Source organism: Amphimedon queenslandica, unplaced genomic scaffold (assembly GCF_000090795.2).
Source record: "Amphimedon queenslandica unplaced genomic scaffold, v1.1 AMPQUscaffold_13365, whole genome shotgun sequence".
NCBI lineage: Eukaryota > Metazoa > Porifera > Demospongiae > Haplosclerida > Niphatidae > Amphimedon > Amphimedon queenslandica.
The window spans coordinates 81,533-100,276 of record NW_003546399.1 but is presented as its reverse complement, the minus strand read 5'-3'; the positions used below and the strand labels follow the sequence as shown (position 1 = coordinate 100,276).

General features: G+C 36.0%; 7 protein-coding genes across 10 annotated transcripts in view; 3 read left to right on the top strand and 4 right to left on the bottom strand.

The window, feature by feature from the left end:
* LOC105313015 (claspin-like) overlaps positions 1-5,210 on the top strand; it is a 9,986-nt gene extending 4,776 nt beyond the window's left edge. The window contains exons 16-17 of the mRNA XM_019997512.1: positions 4,739-4,874; positions 4,926-5,210. Of these exons, the coding sequence (XP_019853071.1) occupies positions 4,739-4,874; positions 4,926-4,930 (141 nt within the window). The 3' untranslated portion in view covers positions 4,931-5,210. The remainder of the gene's footprint in view (positions 1-4,738; positions 4,875-4,925) is intronic.
* LOC105313014 (epididymal secretory protein E1-like) lies at positions 7-6,319 on the bottom strand. 3 transcript variants are annotated; one of them, XM_019997514.1, is made up of 4 exons: positions 647-791; positions 522-599; positions 341-463; positions 7-275 (listed from the first exon to the last, which is right to left on the bottom strand). In XM_019997514.1, the coding sequence occupies exons 2-4, from the start codon at positions 589-591 to the stop codon at positions 43-45; spliced, it is 426 nt and encodes a 141-aa protein (XP_019853073.1). In that variant the 5' UTR covers positions 592-599; positions 647-791; the 3' UTR covers positions 7-42. The 3 variants fall into 3 exon arrangements, with proteins under 3 accessions (XP_019853073.1, XP_019853074.1, XP_011404408.1); XM_019997515.1 differs by lacking the exons at positions 341-463; positions 522-599; positions 647-791 and adding exons at positions 5,656-5,778; positions 6,222-6,319; XM_011406106.2 differs by lacking the exon at positions 647-791 and having other exon boundaries at positions 522-640.
* LOC100635486 (protein arginine methyltransferase NDUFAF7, mitochondrial-like) lies at positions 831-2,971 on the top strand. Its single transcript, XM_003387124.3, has 13 exons — positions 831-975; positions 1,021-1,080; positions 1,131-1,217; positions 1,261-1,371; positions 1,452-1,584; positions 1,726-1,812; positions 1,858-1,916; positions 1,958-2,013; positions 2,058-2,115; positions 2,160-2,306; positions 2,355-2,460; positions 2,686-2,756; positions 2,802-2,971. The coding sequence occupies exons 1-13, from the start codon at positions 850-852 to the stop codon at positions 2,946-2,948; spliced, it is 1,248 nt and encodes a 415-aa protein (XP_003387172.1). The 5' UTR covers positions 831-849; the 3' UTR covers positions 2,949-2,971.
* A 922-nt stretch (positions 6,320-7,241) lies between the features above and the next one.
* Positions 7,242-8,254, bottom strand: LOC109582673 (uncharacterized). Of its 2 annotated transcripts, XM_019997527.1 has the most exons (5): positions 8,114-8,254; positions 7,991-8,068; positions 7,810-7,932; positions 7,563-7,744; positions 7,242-7,470 (listed from the first exon to the last, which is right to left on the bottom strand). In XM_019997527.1, the coding sequence occupies exons 2-5, from the start codon at positions 8,058-8,060 to the stop codon at positions 7,390-7,392; spliced, it is 456 nt and encodes a 151-aa protein (XP_019853086.1). In that variant the 5' UTR covers positions 8,061-8,068; positions 8,114-8,254; the 3' UTR covers positions 7,242-7,389. The 2 variants fall into 2 exon arrangements, with proteins under 2 accessions (XP_019853086.1, XP_019853087.1); XM_019997528.1 differs by lacking the exon at positions 8,114-8,254 and having other exon boundaries at positions 7,991-8,099.
* Positions 8,255-8,325: 71 nt separating this feature from the next.
* Positions 8,326-11,799, bottom strand: LOC100635357 (transcriptional adapter 2-beta-like). The gene is made up of 20 exons (XM_019997526.1): positions 11,766-11,799; positions 11,628-11,722; positions 11,502-11,561; positions 11,362-11,456; positions 11,275-11,315; positions 11,176-11,226; positions 10,040-10,093; positions 9,892-9,986; positions 9,744-9,816; positions 9,602-9,665; positions 9,505-9,551; positions 9,427-9,457; positions 9,290-9,369; positions 9,162-9,233; positions 8,995-9,035; positions 8,916-8,929; positions 8,838-8,863; positions 8,751-8,782; positions 8,643-8,705; positions 8,326-8,594 (listed from the first exon to the last, which is right to left on the bottom strand). The coding sequence occupies exons 1-20, from the start codon at positions 11,773-11,775 to the stop codon at positions 8,478-8,480; spliced, it is 1,161 nt and encodes a 386-aa protein (XP_019853085.1). The 5' UTR covers positions 11,776-11,799; the 3' UTR covers positions 8,326-8,477.
* Positions 11,800-11,994: 195 nt separating this feature from the next.
* LOC105313013 (coiled-coil domain-containing protein 170-like) lies at positions 11,995-15,864 on the top strand. The gene is made up of 19 exons (XM_019997522.1): positions 11,995-12,331; positions 12,424-12,491; positions 12,560-12,626; positions 12,688-12,831; positions 12,880-13,020; positions 13,132-13,296; positions 13,348-13,440; positions 13,491-13,568; positions 13,614-13,711; positions 13,764-13,839; positions 13,905-14,032; positions 14,083-14,155; positions 14,207-14,299; positions 14,346-14,546; positions 14,604-14,729; positions 14,781-14,966; positions 15,021-15,128; positions 15,187-15,402; positions 15,468-15,864. The coding sequence occupies exons 1-19, from the start codon at positions 12,038-12,040 to the stop codon at positions 15,714-15,716; spliced, it is 2,604 nt and encodes an 867-aa protein (XP_019853081.1). The 5' UTR covers positions 11,995-12,037; the 3' UTR covers positions 15,717-15,864.
* LOC109582672 (uncharacterized) lies at positions 15,781-18,726 on the bottom strand. The gene is made up of 13 exons (XM_019997523.1): positions 18,498-18,726; positions 18,366-18,421; positions 18,148-18,312; positions 17,988-18,104; positions 17,824-17,941; positions 17,639-17,772; positions 17,274-17,351; positions 17,133-17,224; positions 16,988-17,084; positions 16,811-16,894; positions 16,687-16,758; positions 16,232-16,484; positions 15,781-16,096 (listed from the first exon to the last, which is right to left on the bottom strand). Exons 1-13 carry the CDS (start codon positions 18,674-18,676, stop codon positions 15,952-15,954), a joined length of 1,590 nt encoding a protein of 529 aa, XP_019853082.1. The 5' UTR covers positions 18,677-18,726; the 3' UTR covers positions 15,781-15,951.
* Between the last annotated feature and the right edge of the window lie 18 nt (positions 18,727-18,744).

Genomic DNA, 18,744 nt, shown 5'->3' with positions numbered 1-18,744 from the left:
ATCTAGAGAGGAACAGAGAAAAATGTCTTTGATATGATTTAGCTACATGTATATATACAGCCACATTTTAGCTATAATTCTTGTTTTACTTACACTTGGATATTTAGGATTAACAAAGACATTAATAACTGGACTATATTCGGTTCCAGACTTCATTGGGCATGTTACATTCTTGTTATTACAAATATTGGGGTCTGGTAGGCCACCTGGTAACTCAACCCAAATACCAGCAATCTTTCCATACAATGCGACGTTCATAGTAGCAATATCGGCATCTATTAAAGATGGAGAGGGATAATTTGTCATAATACTAATTTTTCTCTGGTTTGTTAAAACTAACTTGCTTTAAAGTTGAATGACACTGTGCCATTTTTTCCTTTATAGAACTTGCATGGAGGGGCGGTGCAACCACCAATTTTAACAGAGCTAGGATCCACTGTTATTTTATTGTCTGGATGGTCAGCTGGAGAGAGAGGGAAAGAGCTCTTTAATTATCACCATTGTTAACACGTTAGACTTACAACAAGATTGTGCAATCTGAGCTGCAGCAAGAGAGACTAGACAAGCGAGACACAACAGAAAAGTCTTCATGATGAAATCTTTAGAGGAGAGAAGAATGGAATGAGAGGTTAAAGTTGCTTTTTACTTTATAAAGAGAGAGATAGATAGCACACCACTAGCCACCTGATCGTACCACTGAGCTGACTGGCGAGACTAACAGTACAGCAAAAAGCAAACAATTCAGTGTCACGTGTTGTCAGTCTGGTTTCAATGATGGCAGTGCAAGAATAGCAAATTAAATAAAAACAAGTTTATCCACGCCCACCCACGTGTAATCTATAAGTCAAAATGAGTGTTGCTGCTTTTGGAAGACACTATTTATTCTATAGAAATACCATAGGAAGAATTTTGACAAGCAGTAGAGGATGTTACTGTAGTGGGAGCTCCTCATCACGTATTTACAACCTCATTAAGGTTATTAAAATATTTAATAATGATGATTTCACTCCTTCCTTATAGGCAACAGGACCAATGACTGTAGCACGATACATGAGGGAATGCTTGTTAAACCCAGTCACAGTAATTATCTATTAATTATTTGTAAACCTTCCCTCCACTCTACACTACAGGGTTATTATATGAAAGGTGGGCAGGGCATACTGGGACGTGAAGGAGATTTTGTGACTTCGCCAGAAATATCTCAAGTCTTTGGAGAGGTAAAGGGGTAGGGGTGTGGTTTTAGATGTTACATTATGGTAGTTACTAGGTGTGTGGGTGGTGGCTGATTGGATGGTACAAGGGAGACCTTCGCCATGTCATTTGATAGAGCTAGGACCGGGGAGAGGATCCATGATGAAAGATATGATAAGAGTGAGGGGGAGAGAGACAGATAGAGGGAGAGAGAAGAGAAAATTATCTTATGTCTCCTCTTTTTTCCCTCTCTTTATTAGGTGTTTGCTCAGTTAAAGGACATTTTACCATCACTTGTTATTCATTTGATAGAAGCCAGTCCAACCATGAGACACCAACAAAGAGAGACTCTAACAGATTTATCACAACAACAACAACAACAACAACAACATGGTATAGTCAGTGTTATGCTGATGATGTTAACCGGGAGACATGTTAACAATATGATTTATTGTTTAGTGAAAATAGTAATGCAGTGATTAATAATAACCATATGTTATTGATAACAATAACTGTGTCTTACTCTTGTATTAGATATTGAAGGGAAGGAGAGTGAAAGCATCCAGTTGAGCAATGGTATTAATGTCCATTGGCATTCATCTCTAACTAATGTACCCCATGGTAATTGTTATTTATTTTTATTTATTTATTTATTTGTAATTGTAGGCTTTAATTATTTCATTGCTCACGAGTTTTTTGATGTACTGCCGATTCATCAATTCATCGTTAGTGGGTGTCGTGTGGTTCATTAATTGCCTATTCATAGGATATTGGGGAAAATGAGTGGAGAGAGATATTTGTTGATATTGAAACTGAAACAAAGTAAATAGATGCTAATGTGTCGTGTATATAATGTTTGTAAATAGATCCTTGAAATTTGTCAAATCACCAAATCCCACACCAGCTTCACTGGCATATACACAAGTAAGAGAGTAGGAGTGTATTTTTATGTATATTTTTTCTTGTAGTTACTAGGTGGCAGGTACAAGGAGGTTGAGGTGTGTCCTGATGGTTTATTAATCATTGAGGAGATATCAAGACGTGTGAAGACTAATGGAGGGGGAGCCCTAATTGCCGACTATGGAGACGTGGAAATAAAAGATTTCACTTTTAGAGTAACTTAATAAAGATAATAATAATAATAATAGTTATTGGTTGGTTAGGGTTACAGTGGTCACAGGCAAGTTGACGTCCTCTCTTCTCCTGGTGGCGTTGACCTTACAGCTGACGTGAACTTCAGCCATTTAATACAAATCATAAAATCACAAGGTAACTATCAAACTATGTACAGTCTGGCTACATTAGGTGTGGCTATATTAAGCATAGTTAGTGTCTATCTGTTTGTGTGTGTTAGTGCATTGGTATCATTTGATAGAATGATAGTCACAAGTATCATGTTAACCACTGGGTGTGTATGTACACACTTTATTGTAACCTTATTATTTATATTTAACATCACCTAATACAATTACATAACTTTATCTATAATATTAGGGTGTGTCCCTCATGGCCCTGTGACACAAAACCAATTCCTACACCAGATGGGAATCAGACAGAGACTCGATGTATGTTACCTTGGTTATGCTTGTTGTTATGGCAACTGTTGCTAGGTGTTATTAGAGAAGGCGGAGCCTGAAGTAGCGAGAGGTTTAATAAATAGTTATCAATGGCTAACGAGTCCTGAGGAAATGGGTGAAAGATTTAAATTCTTAGCAATCAGTAAAGACGGGAAACATGTACCAACACCTTTTCAATGATATAGAAAATGTTAAAATAAAAATGTCTAAAAATGAGAGGTAATCATGATGAGAGGTGGAGTCAATTAATTTGGGTGTGGTTAGTTAACTAATTAAACCAGCTTTATGAAGGTATTTGATGATGTGACATTTTGTATTGCGAGGGAGAGACTTTGGGAACGAAGGCTTAGGCAGGGATTCCTTTTAAGGGTGCTACCTAAAGGAAAAATTAGATTCTATGTTATGCAGGAAGCCATACAAGTGTCCCATATAAGAATCTTATTAGGCTCTTCATGCTCCCCTAAAGATAGGTTTTAATTTAATAAAGCACCTTTAAGAAAGGGATTAAAAATATTGAGGCTTTCCAAAAAGCTGTAAATTAAAAATTAAATTTTAAAATTGGTGTTTCATGCTTGAAAAAAGCAAACTTTCGAAAAACTCTTCCTGTGGTGATAGAATCAGACCAAATTTGAAATAGAGACTCTTTACATGATTACACATACAGTAACATAAAGATATTCCAAGAGAATGACACATCTAGAAAGAGACGTGGAGATAAAAGAAGATTAACTTCTCACAAACTTTTCTTTCTTTCTGTGTCAGCAATGCAATACCTAATAGTGGGACACAGAGAATAATGGAATAGAGAATACATGTATATAGTTTTACCTTGATAAGTGTCACCAAGAGTTCACTGAATAAATAAACTATACATGTAAGTTGCTCATGTATAAATGTACTGTGTCTTTAAGATCACAATGACTAATAGTATTATCTTGTGTGGGAAGCAGTTAGCTGATGATTATAAAGCTGATTTAAGAAATATCAAAGACAGATTCTTATTAGGCATAATAAAGTAAATGTATATTTTTAATGATAATAATTTTCAGACGCAGAGGGTGATTTGTGTGTTTGTATTATCTATGGTGTGAAGATGGTCTTTATCTCAAGAATGGGTTCTTTAGATCAAGTCATTTTGCTCCAAAGAGGACCGGGTTGGAAACTTTGCTTGACATGTTTTAGAGATGGAGAGAGATTTTGAGTTTAGAGAAGGAGAAGAAGGTGATGATGACTCTCAAATTGAAGCAAAGAAGAGAAGAGAAAAGGTGGATTCACAATATTACGCTGGGCCAACGTAACGTCAATTTTTAATCTAAAGCGTAGGCGATTTAACCTTTTCACGCATGCTTTACATTAGAGTTGAACCATAGATATTATAGACTACAATATCTATGGTTGAACCAGATTCAACTCCTGCGTCAACGTATATAACGTCAGGACTAGCATCATAATTGTAAATCCGCCTAAAAACTGGAGAGAGATGAATTTATTAGAAGAAGAAGCCAAGTAAGAGAATTAAGCTAGAGCTCATTTCAGAAATCAAAAGTTAATTAGAATTGGCTCAAGCAGGGATTTGCTTTTATGTCTGATCTACATGTATTGATGTCCTTATGCCATGTACAATTGAAATATAAATTTTGAGTGAATTCAAATTAGTAGCTTTTGGAAAGAATAACATGATTTTAGTCAATTGTTATTATTATCACCTGTACACTGTAGGCTAGATCAGATCTGCTAACATTCAATGACAACAGTCAGTCAATTTTAAATCTAATCAATGATAACTCATCATTGACTGTGCTACAAAGTACAAATGAGTGTTATTTTATTTTATCAACTCTCTTTCTCTTTCACTTCAGCTCCTGAAGTCAAAACTGCTGTAGAACCATTATCACTATCAGCTAAAGTAAGTCAACTGTCACCATTAATCCTTTGATCACACTGTATCTCTCTCTCTCTCTCTCTCTCAGAGGTCAAGGTGTGGCTCATTTCTTAAGCACACTCCTTCAACTCTTCAAAGACACAAGTACTACATCAGCTGCTACTGGCGGATGCTCTTTTGTCTTCAGGAGTGGAATACCAGCTGGAACACCTTCATCTACCAAAGTAATCATTTTTTGAATTATTTTTTTGTATTTTATGTCCTCTTTTTAATAGTCTAATGGTCAAAAATGACCCAAATTACTCAAATCAACATGTTTGCCACACGAAGATTGTGGGCCTGGAAGCAACAGTAATAGCATATTCAATGAACTTTAATCCTCAATCATTATTAATAACTTTTATTTATCGTCATGAATGCTGCATGGGCATGACTGAAATTTATTGTCACTATTGTTATTATTATTATTGTTAGCAAAAAATCATGGCAAAATCATAATGAAAAACATGATCAAAAAAGCAAAAAGGTTGTGATACAGTTAAACAAAATCAATAGTACAATAGATGTAATGTATTTAGCAACAGTCAGAGGGAGAGATCCACTTAACCTGTTATCTCTAATTCAACTGCAAAGCAACCTTCAACTGCAGAGTCAGACATCCTTGCTTCAGCTAGTGTAGTCAACTAGAGAGGAACAAAGAAAAATGTATGTGACATGATTTATAGCTATAAGTTCCACTCATTTTTGTTTTTACTTACACTCGGATAATTAGGATCAACAAAGACACCATAAACTACAGTATATTCGGTTCCAGACTTCATTGGGCATTTGACACCTATGTTATTACAAATATTGGGATCTGATAGGGCACCTGGTAACTCAACCCAGATACCAACAACCTTCCCATACCATGCTATATTCATTGTATCAATATCAGCATCTATTAAAGATGGAGAGGGATTATTTGTCATAATACTAATTTTTCTCTGGTTTGCTACAACTAACTTGCTTTAAAGTTGTATGCTACTGTGTGATTTCTTCCTTTATAGAACTTGCATGGAGGGGTGGCACAACCAACAATTCTAACAGAGCTAAGATACACTGATACTTTACTGTCTGGATGGTCAGCTAGAGAGAGGGAAAGAGCTCAGTCTTTATCACCATTGGTAACATGTTAGATAGTGATCCACTGATACCAATACAAATATCAGTATCGGCCCATTTTTATCAAAATTGGTTGATATCGGTATAGCCAAAAAGAGTTACCGATATAAGAACTGTTGATAAGTATAACAATTTTTAATAAAAATAATAACCACTCCCACAAAATAACATTAAAAACAGTTTGAGTACACAGTAAACAGAGATGCTGCTGTTTTTAAAAAAAAGAACCTACTATAAATATTAATGACACTAATCAATGATTGCTTTTAAGGATAACAATTGACTATTTTTATTCTTAAAAACATTTTCATAAAAGTACCATGTTAATGCAATTTGCACAAAATAATCGGCTGGTTAATATCGGTTTTGAAAAATGTGTATCGGTGCATCACTAACGTTAGACTTACAACAAGATTGTGCAATCTGAGCTGCAGCAAGAGAGACTAGACAAGCGAGGCACAATAGAAAAGTCTTCATGATGAAATCAGAGAGAAGAGGGGAATGGAATGAGAGGTTAAAGTTGCCTTTCACTTTATAAAGAGAGAGAGCATCACCACTAGCTCAGTAGTCTAGGGGCCAGACCCTTCAACCCTGCGGGGAAGGGTATGGTGGACTACAACCTGCAAAGTTCTGTACTACTGGATGTGGGGTAGTATTTTATCAAAACAACACGTGTTCTACATTATTCATGACTCATAACATTATTAATGACTCATAACATTATTAATGACTATTATTTAACAATAAAACTTTGCTCTTCCAGTGCACGGATTACGCTGCTATTGCTAATAGGGAGACATTTCTCCAGCATGCCAGATGTCATCTCTCTCAGGCTGGGCTTTTTGAGCAGCTGGAGCAAATTCCCCTCTCTATGCTAGAAGCCTAGAATATTCACAGCCTTATTCTATCAATAATATAAAAGCACGTGTTGGTTTGATAAAACACTAGAGCTACCCCACATCCGGTGCACTTGAACGACTGCACTACCAGACAATTCCCTGCAGGGTTGAAGGTTGAAGGGTCTGGCCACTAGCCACCTGATCGTACAACTGACAGTACAGCAAAAACTAAAGATTTATTGTTTATTGTTTAGTGAAAATAGTAATGCAATGATTAATGATAACTGTGTCTTACTGTTGTGTTAGATATTGAAGGGAAGGAGAGTGAAAGCATCCAGTTGAGCAATGCATTTATGTCCATTGGCAATTTGGCATGTATCTTTAACTAATGTACCTCATGGTAATAATTTATTTTATTTGTAATTGTAGGCTTTAATTATTTCATTGCACATGAATTTTTTTATGTATTGCCGAGATTTATTAATTCATCGTTAGTTGGTGTCATGTGGTTTAATAATAATATTCATAGGATATTGGGGAAAATGAGTGGAGAGAGATATTCGTTGACATTGAAACTTATTATTATTATTATTATTATTATTAGCAAAAAATCATGGCAAAATCATAATGAATAACATGATCAAAAAAGCAAAAAGGTTGTGATACAGTTAAACAAAATCAATAGTACAATAGATGTAATGTATTTAGCAACCGGCAGTCGGAGGGAGGGATCCACTTAACCTGTTATCTCTAAGTCAACCGCAAAGCAACCTTCAACTGCAGAGTCAGACATTCTTACTTCAGCTAGTGTAGTCAACTAGAGAGGAACAAAGAAAAATGTATGTGACATGATTTAGCTATATAGCCACACTTTAGCTATAAGCTCCAATCACTTGTGTTTTTACTTACACTTGGATAATTAGGATCAACAAAGACATTAAAAGTTACAAGATATTCAGTTCCAGACTTCATTGGGCATTTGACACCTATGTTATGACAAATATTGGGATCTGGTAGACCACCTGGTAACTCAACCCAGATACCATCAATCTTCCCATACAATTTTATATTCATCGTAGCAATATCGGCATCTATTAAAGATAAAAAGGGATAATTTGTCATAATACTAATCTTTCTCTGGTTTGTTACAACTAACTTGCTTTAAAGTTGTATGCTACTGTGGCATTTTTTCCTTTATAGAACTTGCATGGAGGGACGGCGCAACCAACAATTCTAACAGAGCTAAGATACACTGATACTTTATTGTCTGGATAGTCAGCTGGAGAGAGAGGGAAGGAGCTCTTTAATTATCACCATTGTTACCACGTTAAACTTACAACAAGATTGTGCAATCTGAGCTGCAGCAAGAGAGACTAGACAAGCGAGACACAACAGAAAAGTTTTCATGATGAAATCTTTAGAGAAGAATGGAATGAGAGGACCTTAAAGTTGCCTTTTACTTTTAATAAAGAAAGAGAGCACTCCACTAGGGTCAGACCCTTGAACCCAGGGTTGAAGGGTCTGGCCCCGAAACTAACCACTAGCCTGCCACTAAGCCACCTGAAGCACCTCCAGTTGATTAGTTCCGTGCAAGATACCAACAAAGAGACTCTAAATTAGATTTACTACGGTTTAATTAATAGTTATCAATGGCTAACGAGTCCTGAGGAAATGGGTGAAAGATTTAAATTCTTAGCAATCAGTAAAGACAGGGAACATGTACCAACACCTTTTGAACAATATATAAAATGTTAAAATAAAAATGTCTAAAAATGAGAGGTAATCATGATGAGAGGTGGAGTCAATTAATTTGGGCATGGTTAGTTAACTAATTAAACCAGCTTTATGAAGGTATTTGATGATGTGACATTTTGTATTGCGTGGGAGAGACTTTGGAAGCGAAGGCTTGGCAGGGATCCCTTTTAACCTTAACCCAGCAGCCTGGGGGAGGAAAGAGAGGAATGGAGAGAGTATCAATGATACTCTTACCTTTAATATCTCTGTTTTAATATTTAAATATTCTTGCGTTTGCAAACCAAGAGAATGACACATCTAGAAAGAGACGTGGAGATAAAAGAAGATTAACTTCTCACAAACCTTTCTTTCTTTCTGTGTCAGCAATGCAATACCTAATAGTGGGACAGAGAGAATAATGGAATAGAGAATACATGTATATAGTTTTACCTTGATAAGTGTCACCTGGTAGTTCACTAAATCAAATCAAAAGGATTGTTTTGTGAGCTTTTTTATTTTGAGGCTTACCTGTGCTCATTTTCCTGTATATACAATGGAATATAATTTATTGAAAATAATAATAATAATTATTATTATTAATACTAACCTTCTCTTTCTCTTGTTTCAACATATCAATCTCAATTCCATCTATAAACAAATATTTGATACTGTACATTGTAAGTAAACAATCTTTAAAGGGATACTTATTTTGAACAACACAAACACTAAGTACATGTACATGTACACGTGTAACTCTTGGGTCATTGCATGCACCTTCAATCTTCGTTATTCCGTTTCTTTTGTATTCCTTTAAACTTTGTATCCTTTCAATCAACTCCTTCTCTCCTGTTAATAATAGTTAATTAACCAGTAGTTTATTGACTTATTACTGGTTAACTAACTTTTCAATGATCCCACTAGTTTCTCGTATTCATCTTTATCCATTAGTCTTGCTAGCGGACGGAATTTATTCCTAATATCTCTGAGAGAGAGGGAGAAGAGATATAAAATATGGATGCATCTAGAATCAAAATCTAACCTCTCCTCTTTTGAATATTTCCTTTTCATACCTATAATTAGAAATTAAAGAGTCACTATAATGTTATTAAAAACTTACTGCTTATCCTCATCTTTCCTCCCAATAAATTATGATCCCTTGCAAAGCTAAAAAATAAGGACTAGTCTCTGCTGAGCTGTACTTTGTTTTAATTTACCATTTTCTTTTTTCCCTCTCCCCCAACCTCTTATTGTACATGTCTATATGAGCTAGCTTCAATTCTACAAGTAGTAGGTATAATAAGTTAATAACATGTAAATAAGTCATTAAGAGGTAGTTTGTAGTACATGTACATGTACCTCTCTCAATGCTATCCTCTTCATTGTGGATTGGAACTTCACTTATAATTCTCTCGGCACCATTATCATATTCCTGGAGGAGGAGGAGGAGGGAGGAACAAGTGATTAGGTACAGTAGTTCTGTAACTGTCCTCCATATTTCTCTTACTTTTTCAAAATCATCTCTCAGTGGAGCATATGTTAAGTCCTGTTGTTCGTTATGCTCCAGTGACATGGGAGTGAAAGAGGGAGGAGAAGGAGGAACTGGAACAGGACAGGAGGTAACTATGCACATGTAGCAAAGAAGAGTAACTCACTCTCTCCTCCTCCATCTGCCAGGACTTTGGAATGATAATCAGGAAGCAACAAACCTAACAATAATAATGATACATCCGTAAGGTAAACTTTGAATTCTGGCCATCTAAAGAAATGGGCCAATTTTTGAAAATATCCCTGTATAATCCATGGTTTTTTCAGAAAAATGACTCCAAAACCACCCCCAATTTTTATTACATTTTCTGACGCATATTGATGTACTTATGCTATGTAGAAAGTTTGAGCCAATTCCAACAAAAAATTTTCGAGTTATGGCCATCTAAAGAAATGAGCTAATTTTTGAAATTTTCCCTGTACTTATAGCCCATGCTTTTTTCAAAAAATGGCTCAGAAATCACCCCAAATTTTTATTACATTTTCGTTACACATTGATATCCTTATGCTATATAGAAAGTTTGAGCTGATTCTGACTTCAATTTCTTAAGCTATGGCAACTTTAAAAAATAGGACAATTTCTGAAAAAATCCCTGTACTATAGCCCATGCTTTTTTTCAAAAAATGGCTCCGAAATCACCCCAAATTTTTATTACATTTTCTGATACACATTGATATCCTTATACTATATAGAAAGTTTGAGCTGATTCTGACTTTAATTTCTTAAGCTATGGCCACTTTAAAAAATAGGCCAATTTCTGAAAAATTCCCTGTACTATAGCCCATGGTTTTTTCCGAAAAATGGCTCCAAAATCACCCATAATTTTTATTACATCTTTTGATACATATTGATGTCCTTATGCTGTGTAGAAAGTTTGAGCTGATTCTGACTTCAAATTTTTGAGTTATGGCCACTTTAAAAAATAGGCCAATTTCTGAAAAATTCCCTGTACTATAGCCCATGGTTTTTCCCGAAAAATGACTCCAAAATCACCCCCAATTTTTATTACATTTTCTGATACATATTGATGTCCTTAAGCTATGCAGAAAGTTTGAGCCAATTCCGACAAGAAATTTTCGAGTTATGGTCATCTAAAGAAATGGGCCGATTTCTGAAAAAATACTTGTCTTCTTGCTGACAGAAATGAATAAAATAAATCCAGATTTAATTACAAGTATAGAGTGTCACTCATGCTTCCCTCAATTACTATAAAATGAACATTAATATTATATAGTAGGTTACCTTCTCCAATTATACTGTTCACGTAAGCTTCGTTATAATGATCTTTGCTTTCTGAATGAGTGTAATTAGTGGGTGTGGTCAAACTACAAATCCACTCACCTCTTGCCGTTTTTGTAAAAACATGAGCCCCAATGTCTTCCCTACATGTGACAGTCATGTGATCATTAATTCAATATGTACATTTACCAGTTTCCAAACCCGTCCTGTTCCACGGCCTCTAGTAACAATACTTCTTCAATGGCTCCCCAATCATTAGTTAACAATGGGAAGCTTCCCTCGTCCTGAGAAATGGTAGGTAATATAAACGCTACTAGCTATTCTCTTACAATTAGTTGGTAGGGATGATCGGGCATATGATTACCTATAGAGGCACCTGAAGCAAAACACTGAGAGAAAGAGAGAAAGAGGGAGGGAGAGAATGGTCATAAAAAGAATCAAGCTGTTTTATTTACTTCAAGGCAAAGATCAAAGTCAGGGCAGCCATTACATTTCAGACGGAGTGTTATATCACAGCCACAGTAACTGCAGTGGTATCTCTGAGAATCATCTAATCCAACAAAATAAAATAATACATAAATTAAATGTCATACCATCCGCCATTTTTAATTAAAAACATAATAACGGAAGTGACGTCATAATCAATGTCTCTTTTTTTATAGTTTTTACTTCCTCCTGTTTGATTTTAAGTTGCTTTGCTTACTTCAGTTCGTTTGGTAAACAAAAATAGATGATATATTTCCTTTAATAAACCAATTACCCATGAAAAAAACAAACAGATTTTTACCTCAAAACTTTTGCAAAAAAAAAACAAAAATAAAATTAATGCATGTTACCATAGCAACCGCACAACAACAAAGTAAAGATGGCAAGTAAAGGAGGTGATGTTTCTACTAGTCCTTCAAGCGGAGGAGGAGGAGAGCAGCAGCTTCCAGAGCTCCCACCTAACTCTTACCTTAGTGCCTTTTCACCTTCCCTTTCTCCTTCACCTCTAAGCAGCACCAGACCACATACTGTACCAACAATAACTGGCCCTATACCTAGCTCTTCTGTTGCTGGAATAGGAGGAGGAGGCCTAGGAGGAAGATATACAATGATACAATCACCACCAAACAGTTTTAGAGGCCATTCACCTTCTCCTAACACTGCAATGAGAAGAGTAAGTGCCTGTACCAATTACATGTATGATCATGGTACAATGGTACTGCCAGACAATTTCACCACATTATTATTATTGTCTTTTTCTTCTAGTCCATAGAGTTTATTCGTGTATCAAGACAAGAATGGGAACACAGGGACAAATTAATCAGCTCACTGAGGTATTAGAGCTAGTGTCATATTTCAGCTTATTTTCTTTCATGTCTCTCTCTCCCTCATTTCTTCGTAGAGGTGAAAACTTAGAATTAAAGACAAAACTAAAGAGTGTGACTAGTGATACAGAGGCACACCATAAAGTATATAAAAATTATTATATTTATCATAATATACCATATATTTTGTCTTATTCCCATATAGTTATTAACGAGCTATAAATCATTGTTATTACTACTATCCGACGGAACGACAATAATTAATGATGTAAATACAGACACATTGATAGCTACAATTAATGATAAAGTTAATCAATTACATAAAGAACATAATCAAACCATTAAAGAAGTAAGTACATAATTCTGAGTGGGCGTTAATGATACTCACTATTAATAGTTGACCGAGTCTCGTACAGAACTTGAGAGAGTATCCAGTGATATAGCAGCTGCTAATGTACAACTGGGTAACATTAAAACACAACTGGAGCAAGCCAAAGTAGCCATAGCAAGAAAAGAATCTGAAAGTCTTCAATTAAAAGTAACAGCAATTAACTCAGTTTAGACAGTTTCTTGAAAGCTTATATCAATTACTATTACTAAGTGTGCCCTAGACCCTAATGTATAATACTATTACTGTTATTATTCATAGAGTGAATTAGAGGTATCTCAACAAAATGCAGCAAGAACAAGTACCATGATGCAATCAATGAAGAAACAATTAAGTGATAAAGAAGAAGAAGATAAAAGAGGCAAACAGACAGCCCACGACAAGCAGCAACAAATAGGAGAAATTAAAAAACAACTGCAAGATAAAGTATATACATGTGCAATATGTAAAGATTACTCATTGGGATCTTCATTGTAGGAGATGATGCTTGAATTGCTGGAGGAAAAATTGAAGCAAGTCAAGAATGAAAATGAAGAGAAAGAAGAACGAGCAACAGTAGCAGATTCAGCAGTTAGTACTTAATGTAGTAATGGCTCTATCTCCTTCCTCTCTTTCTATAGTATGAAGATATTTGCTATCAACTAGCTGACAGCTTACAAGTGGAAGATGAATGTGATGTAGAAGGAATGATGCAAAAAGTAAAGGAACAGCTTTGTTTTACACCTCTCACCACATACATGTAGGTTTGCAGTCTAATGCTTCAAAATAAGGAAATGAAACAGAAAATTACCATTTTAACCAACAGCACACAACTAGCTGAACTGGACTCAAAGGCTAACAGGTCAGAAAAAAGGAGGAACATGAGGATAACATTTATTCTCAATGTAATATAGAGAGACCATCATGAAATTAGTGTCTGATATTAAGAAATTAAAAGAAGATGCAAATAAGCTACCAGCACTGCAAAAAGTAAATGGAACCGCACAACTTTAGATATTTACACTCTCCTCCCTCCCTCTCTCTCTCTCTCTTAGACAGTAGCAGAGTTGGAGGAGAAACTTCAAACAACAGAGAGTGAGAGAAAAGGATTTCTGGACAGACTAGAAACAAGCAGGGAAACAATAGCAGCATTAAAAGAAGAAATTAAAAGTCAACAAAACAGGTAAACAATAACACTAAACAATTACTAATACATGCAAATTAAATGTACAGCTCTAATGAGTTAAAAGTAAAGTTGGAGGCAGTTGATGAATTGCATAAAAATGAAAGACAAGCAAAGCAACAAGTAAGTGTGTTATGCCAATGACCACACCATAACCTCATGCACCAACTGCAGTACACAGACCTGGTTAATATGGTAGCAAGACTATTGTCATGTGCATCAATTGATGAGGACAGCATTAAACTGAAATTAAAAGAAATTAACGAGGTAAAATTAAACAAATAATGATGATTTTACTTATTATTAAATTTAGAGCATGTCATTAATGAGGAGTGGTATGACGGATAAGGATGGAGTAATTAAAGGGCTAAGAGAACAGCTAGTTAGCAAAGAAAGGGAAATAGAGTTTGAAAGAGAGAAAGCAGAACTAGAGAGAGAGAAGTTATCAGAAATGAATGATCAGCTACACAACATTGAATTACTGGAGAAGCAATTGAAAAAACAAGAAGAAAAGGTTAGTAAAACATTTTTACTTTCACCTTTTATTCTTCAATTCCTCATAAATGCACAGTATAAATCATTCATTAAAAGATGTGTATCCTCACTGAAGTTGGAAGCAACCACTAGCAGCATAATGGCTGGAGAATTTGCTGAAGATTCAATTTTACTAAAAGCCGAACAATTATGCAATTTAGAAGTAAGATACATACTGGTAATTTATTATCATCATTTTTCTGCTCACAAATAGACACAGACATTAGCTGAGAAGCAGTCTGCAGTGTATTCTCTACAAAGAAAGTTGAAAAGTACAAAACAGCAACTTGAGAGCAAAGAGCTCCATGTGAACTTACTGCAGAGGAAAGTGACAGCATTAGAGGAGAGGGTTACTGTGGCCACAGAGAGGGAAACTGAAATGCAATCTACAATGAATAGAGTGAGCAGAGAAATCTAGCCCAGATCATTTTAATGATTTTTGTTATGCATGCAGGGACAAAAGATGATAAGTCAATTTGAGAGACTACAAATGAAAATGACACAACAAAAAGAATTAATAGAACAATTGAAGAAAGAAAATAGCACATTAACAGAACTAAAAGTACATATAAAGCACACATATGTACGTGTACATGCACGTGTATACTTCTCTTTCTCAGGCTCATTACACTACACAGTCTAGTCATACAGAACAACTTGAGAAAGAAGTCCTGTCATTGCAGGATACAAGGATACACCTATCACAGCAGTTGGCTGATGCTAGACAGAAGCTACACAATGCTGTTAGTGTGGACACTGAGAGAGCAGACAAATGTGAAGACACACTACGAGGAACAATGGAAGAACTGAGAGCTGCTAAAGACAGGGAAAATAAAGTAAGGGAGAGAGAGACTGAATAATTATTAATTATTATTAAGTAACTTTCCTTCTCTCATTTCAGTTAATGCTATTCAAAACTAATGTACAACACATACTTGCTTCCTCTTCTTCTCACGGAGCAACTAATGAGACAGAAGGACAGGGAGGAGGAGGTGATGAGGAGTTGCTGAGAAGCTTGAGACAATTACTGTCATCTTGTCAAAAATATAAAGAATTATCGCACACGCTGCAATCCAGTCTAAGACACATGGAGACAGGTTTTAGAACTAATTATGAAGACACGCTCGCTCTTTTAAAAAATGAAATATGAGAGAATGAGCTGGTACATACTAGAGATGTACAGGTGGACATGTATTATTTTACTAATTTTGCCATTTTGAGTGTGTAATTTGTGTTAGATTTTTCACAATAATATCATAATTGTTTCCCCTTTTGTTGTAAAATTATTAATTGAAAAAGTATTGTAACAAAAAAATAATTAAAAAATTATTGCGTATAACGACTGGCTTGAATCGTATTAAATCTATTGTTGTTGTTGTTGTTGTTTATTGTTTTGTATGGAGCCACATTGAACCACACAGACAGTGTCTAGTCCAACTATGCCTCCATTGCTGTATAGGAGACGAGAGAGAAGAGGGAGTGGCAGGATCAACAGAACTGGTTCCTGAAACTACAGTCCACGAGCGACAGCTACATGTACCAAATAAAAAATAAAAAAATTTTAAAAGGATCAAGATAATTGTTTCCCCTCAAAATAGCATTCTTAATAGTTTACCCCCCCCCCCCACAAAAAAGAACAATGTTTTAATGATTTGTTTCCCTCACTTGCTGCATTGCCTGAGTTTAGTATCCCTCAGTACAGCGTTGGTGAGTATTCCTCCATGGATCACATCCAGTTGTCCCTCTATAAACCTGTCCCTCCAAGGAGGGGAGATTCCTTTGGGTACCACAAGTCCAAGTGGAGAGTAAGGATCATATGACGAGTAGTTTGCCTGTACATGTGGTCTCAGGCGAGGAGGAGTCTCCCGATAAAATGTTTCAGGCAATTCTGCCGTCTTAGACAAACCATGTAAAAACCCTAGTTATGAATAGTTATTAATAACTCATAATTATAACTAGCAGTGAAGCTGGGTTTCCCACAGGATTTTGGTATGAATTTCAATCAAAATTGGATTTTTCATGATTTTTTAAAGTTCTTGATCAGCATAATATTCTTTGTGGGAAATCCTATTACTGTATTTGCTGATGCCTATCCCCTAGCAACAGTTACTAGTGTTTACCTTGAAGATTAGCTGCCTTTGTTAACGTCAGAGTTGAATATGATTCCATTGGTGGTATATTGCGCAATAAATCTGTGTGGGTGTGGTCAGTGACATAATGTATTTAGTTCTAAAAATAGCACACCTGATTTCAATGATTCATCAAGGACGTTCATTTCATTATTAATAGTACAAGTTATAACTTTAAATAATAAAGAAAGTGACGAATCTGAAAAATAAATAAAATAGTAATAATGTTAACTTCTCTCTTTGTCTGTCTCTCTCTGTCCCTCCCTCTCTGGCTCTCCCTCTCTCTCCTCACCACTGATTGATAAAACTGGCATTTTCAATACTTTATTCCAAATAAAAATCAACATGAGACACTGTCGTAATACCTTAAGACTTAACCTATCAGGATACTGTACAAAAAGAGACATTGAAATTAAAATGGTGGAGTGGGCCCTTACCCTCCCAACCATTAGATTTGCTATTCTTGACGAAACCTTTAACGAGAACTCAATAATCCAGTGAGCATGAACCTGTAGTTCTGATGCAATATCTAAAAGACACTAATAATATGAGGAGAGGAAGAAGGGAGGGCATGGAACCTTTGTCAATCTCAAAGTCTTTATTTTGGAGCGAGCGAGTGATGGCGTCAATATTGTCCTCAGGAGACTCAGCACAATCTAATAAAAGAAGAGTGGGACTACCGTATAGCATTTTATTTTGGCAATTTAGCTACAAAATTACAATTGTTGGTTTTTTATTTGGCAATTTTTGTGTACACGTGCATTACTAAGCATGTGCATTAATGATTGGCAGTTTCAATATTGGTGATTCTGCTTGCAAACCGCCAATCGTCAAAATAAAAATCTGCCAAATTAAAGTGCTATACAGTATTCTAGCTGTACATTATGCATGTACATGTATGTGCATATGAACATATGTATTGTATGTATGTAGTATTAAAGACCTTTCAGAGAGTAAGCAAGGGATGAATCTGACTCTTTATTGGAGGAGAGGGAAAGGAGAAAGAGAGAGAAGGTTGAATGAAGTCTCAGTACATCACGCTGGTCTAGGGCATGAGTTAACCCATGATCATGACAACTAGAGGGAGAGAGAAATACCATACAGCTGAGAAGAGATCCCTTCCTTTACCAGTGTAAAGTAAGACATATCCTATAGTAGACTGGGAGCAGAGTGTCCCTCCAGGTATCAGAGTTCCTAGTGAAGTCCTTCCCCCATTGCTCTAGTACCTTCATTATCAGGCCACCATCTAATTAAAAGGGTGGAGTAAGGGGCGGGACATGTTGCTAGGCAACCTTTGTGTCTGTAAGAGACGCGACTGCACATGACGGCAATGTCCCAGACTGATACATTCTTAACTGCAGCTAGAGCTAGTAATAGGCTCCATCTTGAAATATCAGGAGATTCAAAACCTAAAAAGTTACAATGTGAGCCAAGCAGTTCTTGTATTTGTACCTTTTTCCCCGAGGAAGAAAGGAGAGAAGGCAATCACATTAATGACTCCCTCAGTCGCCACGGCAACACACCCTCCATTGGGCGATATACATATATTGCAGTCTCCATTGACCACACCCCCTGCTGCTCCACCCCAATCTCCTTCAGTCTTTAGCCGTTTAGCACCTACCGGTAATTAAATAAGTAATACATGTACATGTACGTGAAGACACAGCCACCTGGTTCTCCGTCTCCACCACCTAATTTATAGTTACACAATACTTGATATGATGTCCTGTAATGGACAGAATCAGTTATTAATAGTTATAAATAATTAATAATGGTTATTAATAGTTATTGGTAGTTATTACCTGTTCAGTACAGTGATAGAGTTGTCAGTGTGTAGCATTACAATCAATTCTATTGGCCAATTCTTGTCACGTGACTCACTCGTCACATCAAGCATGAACTCAGAGCCGGGAGCGGGTGTGGTCACAAGGCTGGATGGAGAAGTGCCACACCCCTTTAGACAGAGGGCGGTACATGTCATGGCGGAAACGGGATGATGGATAATGTACAGACTCTCACGTTTAGCCTGAGAGAGGAACGAGAATGAAA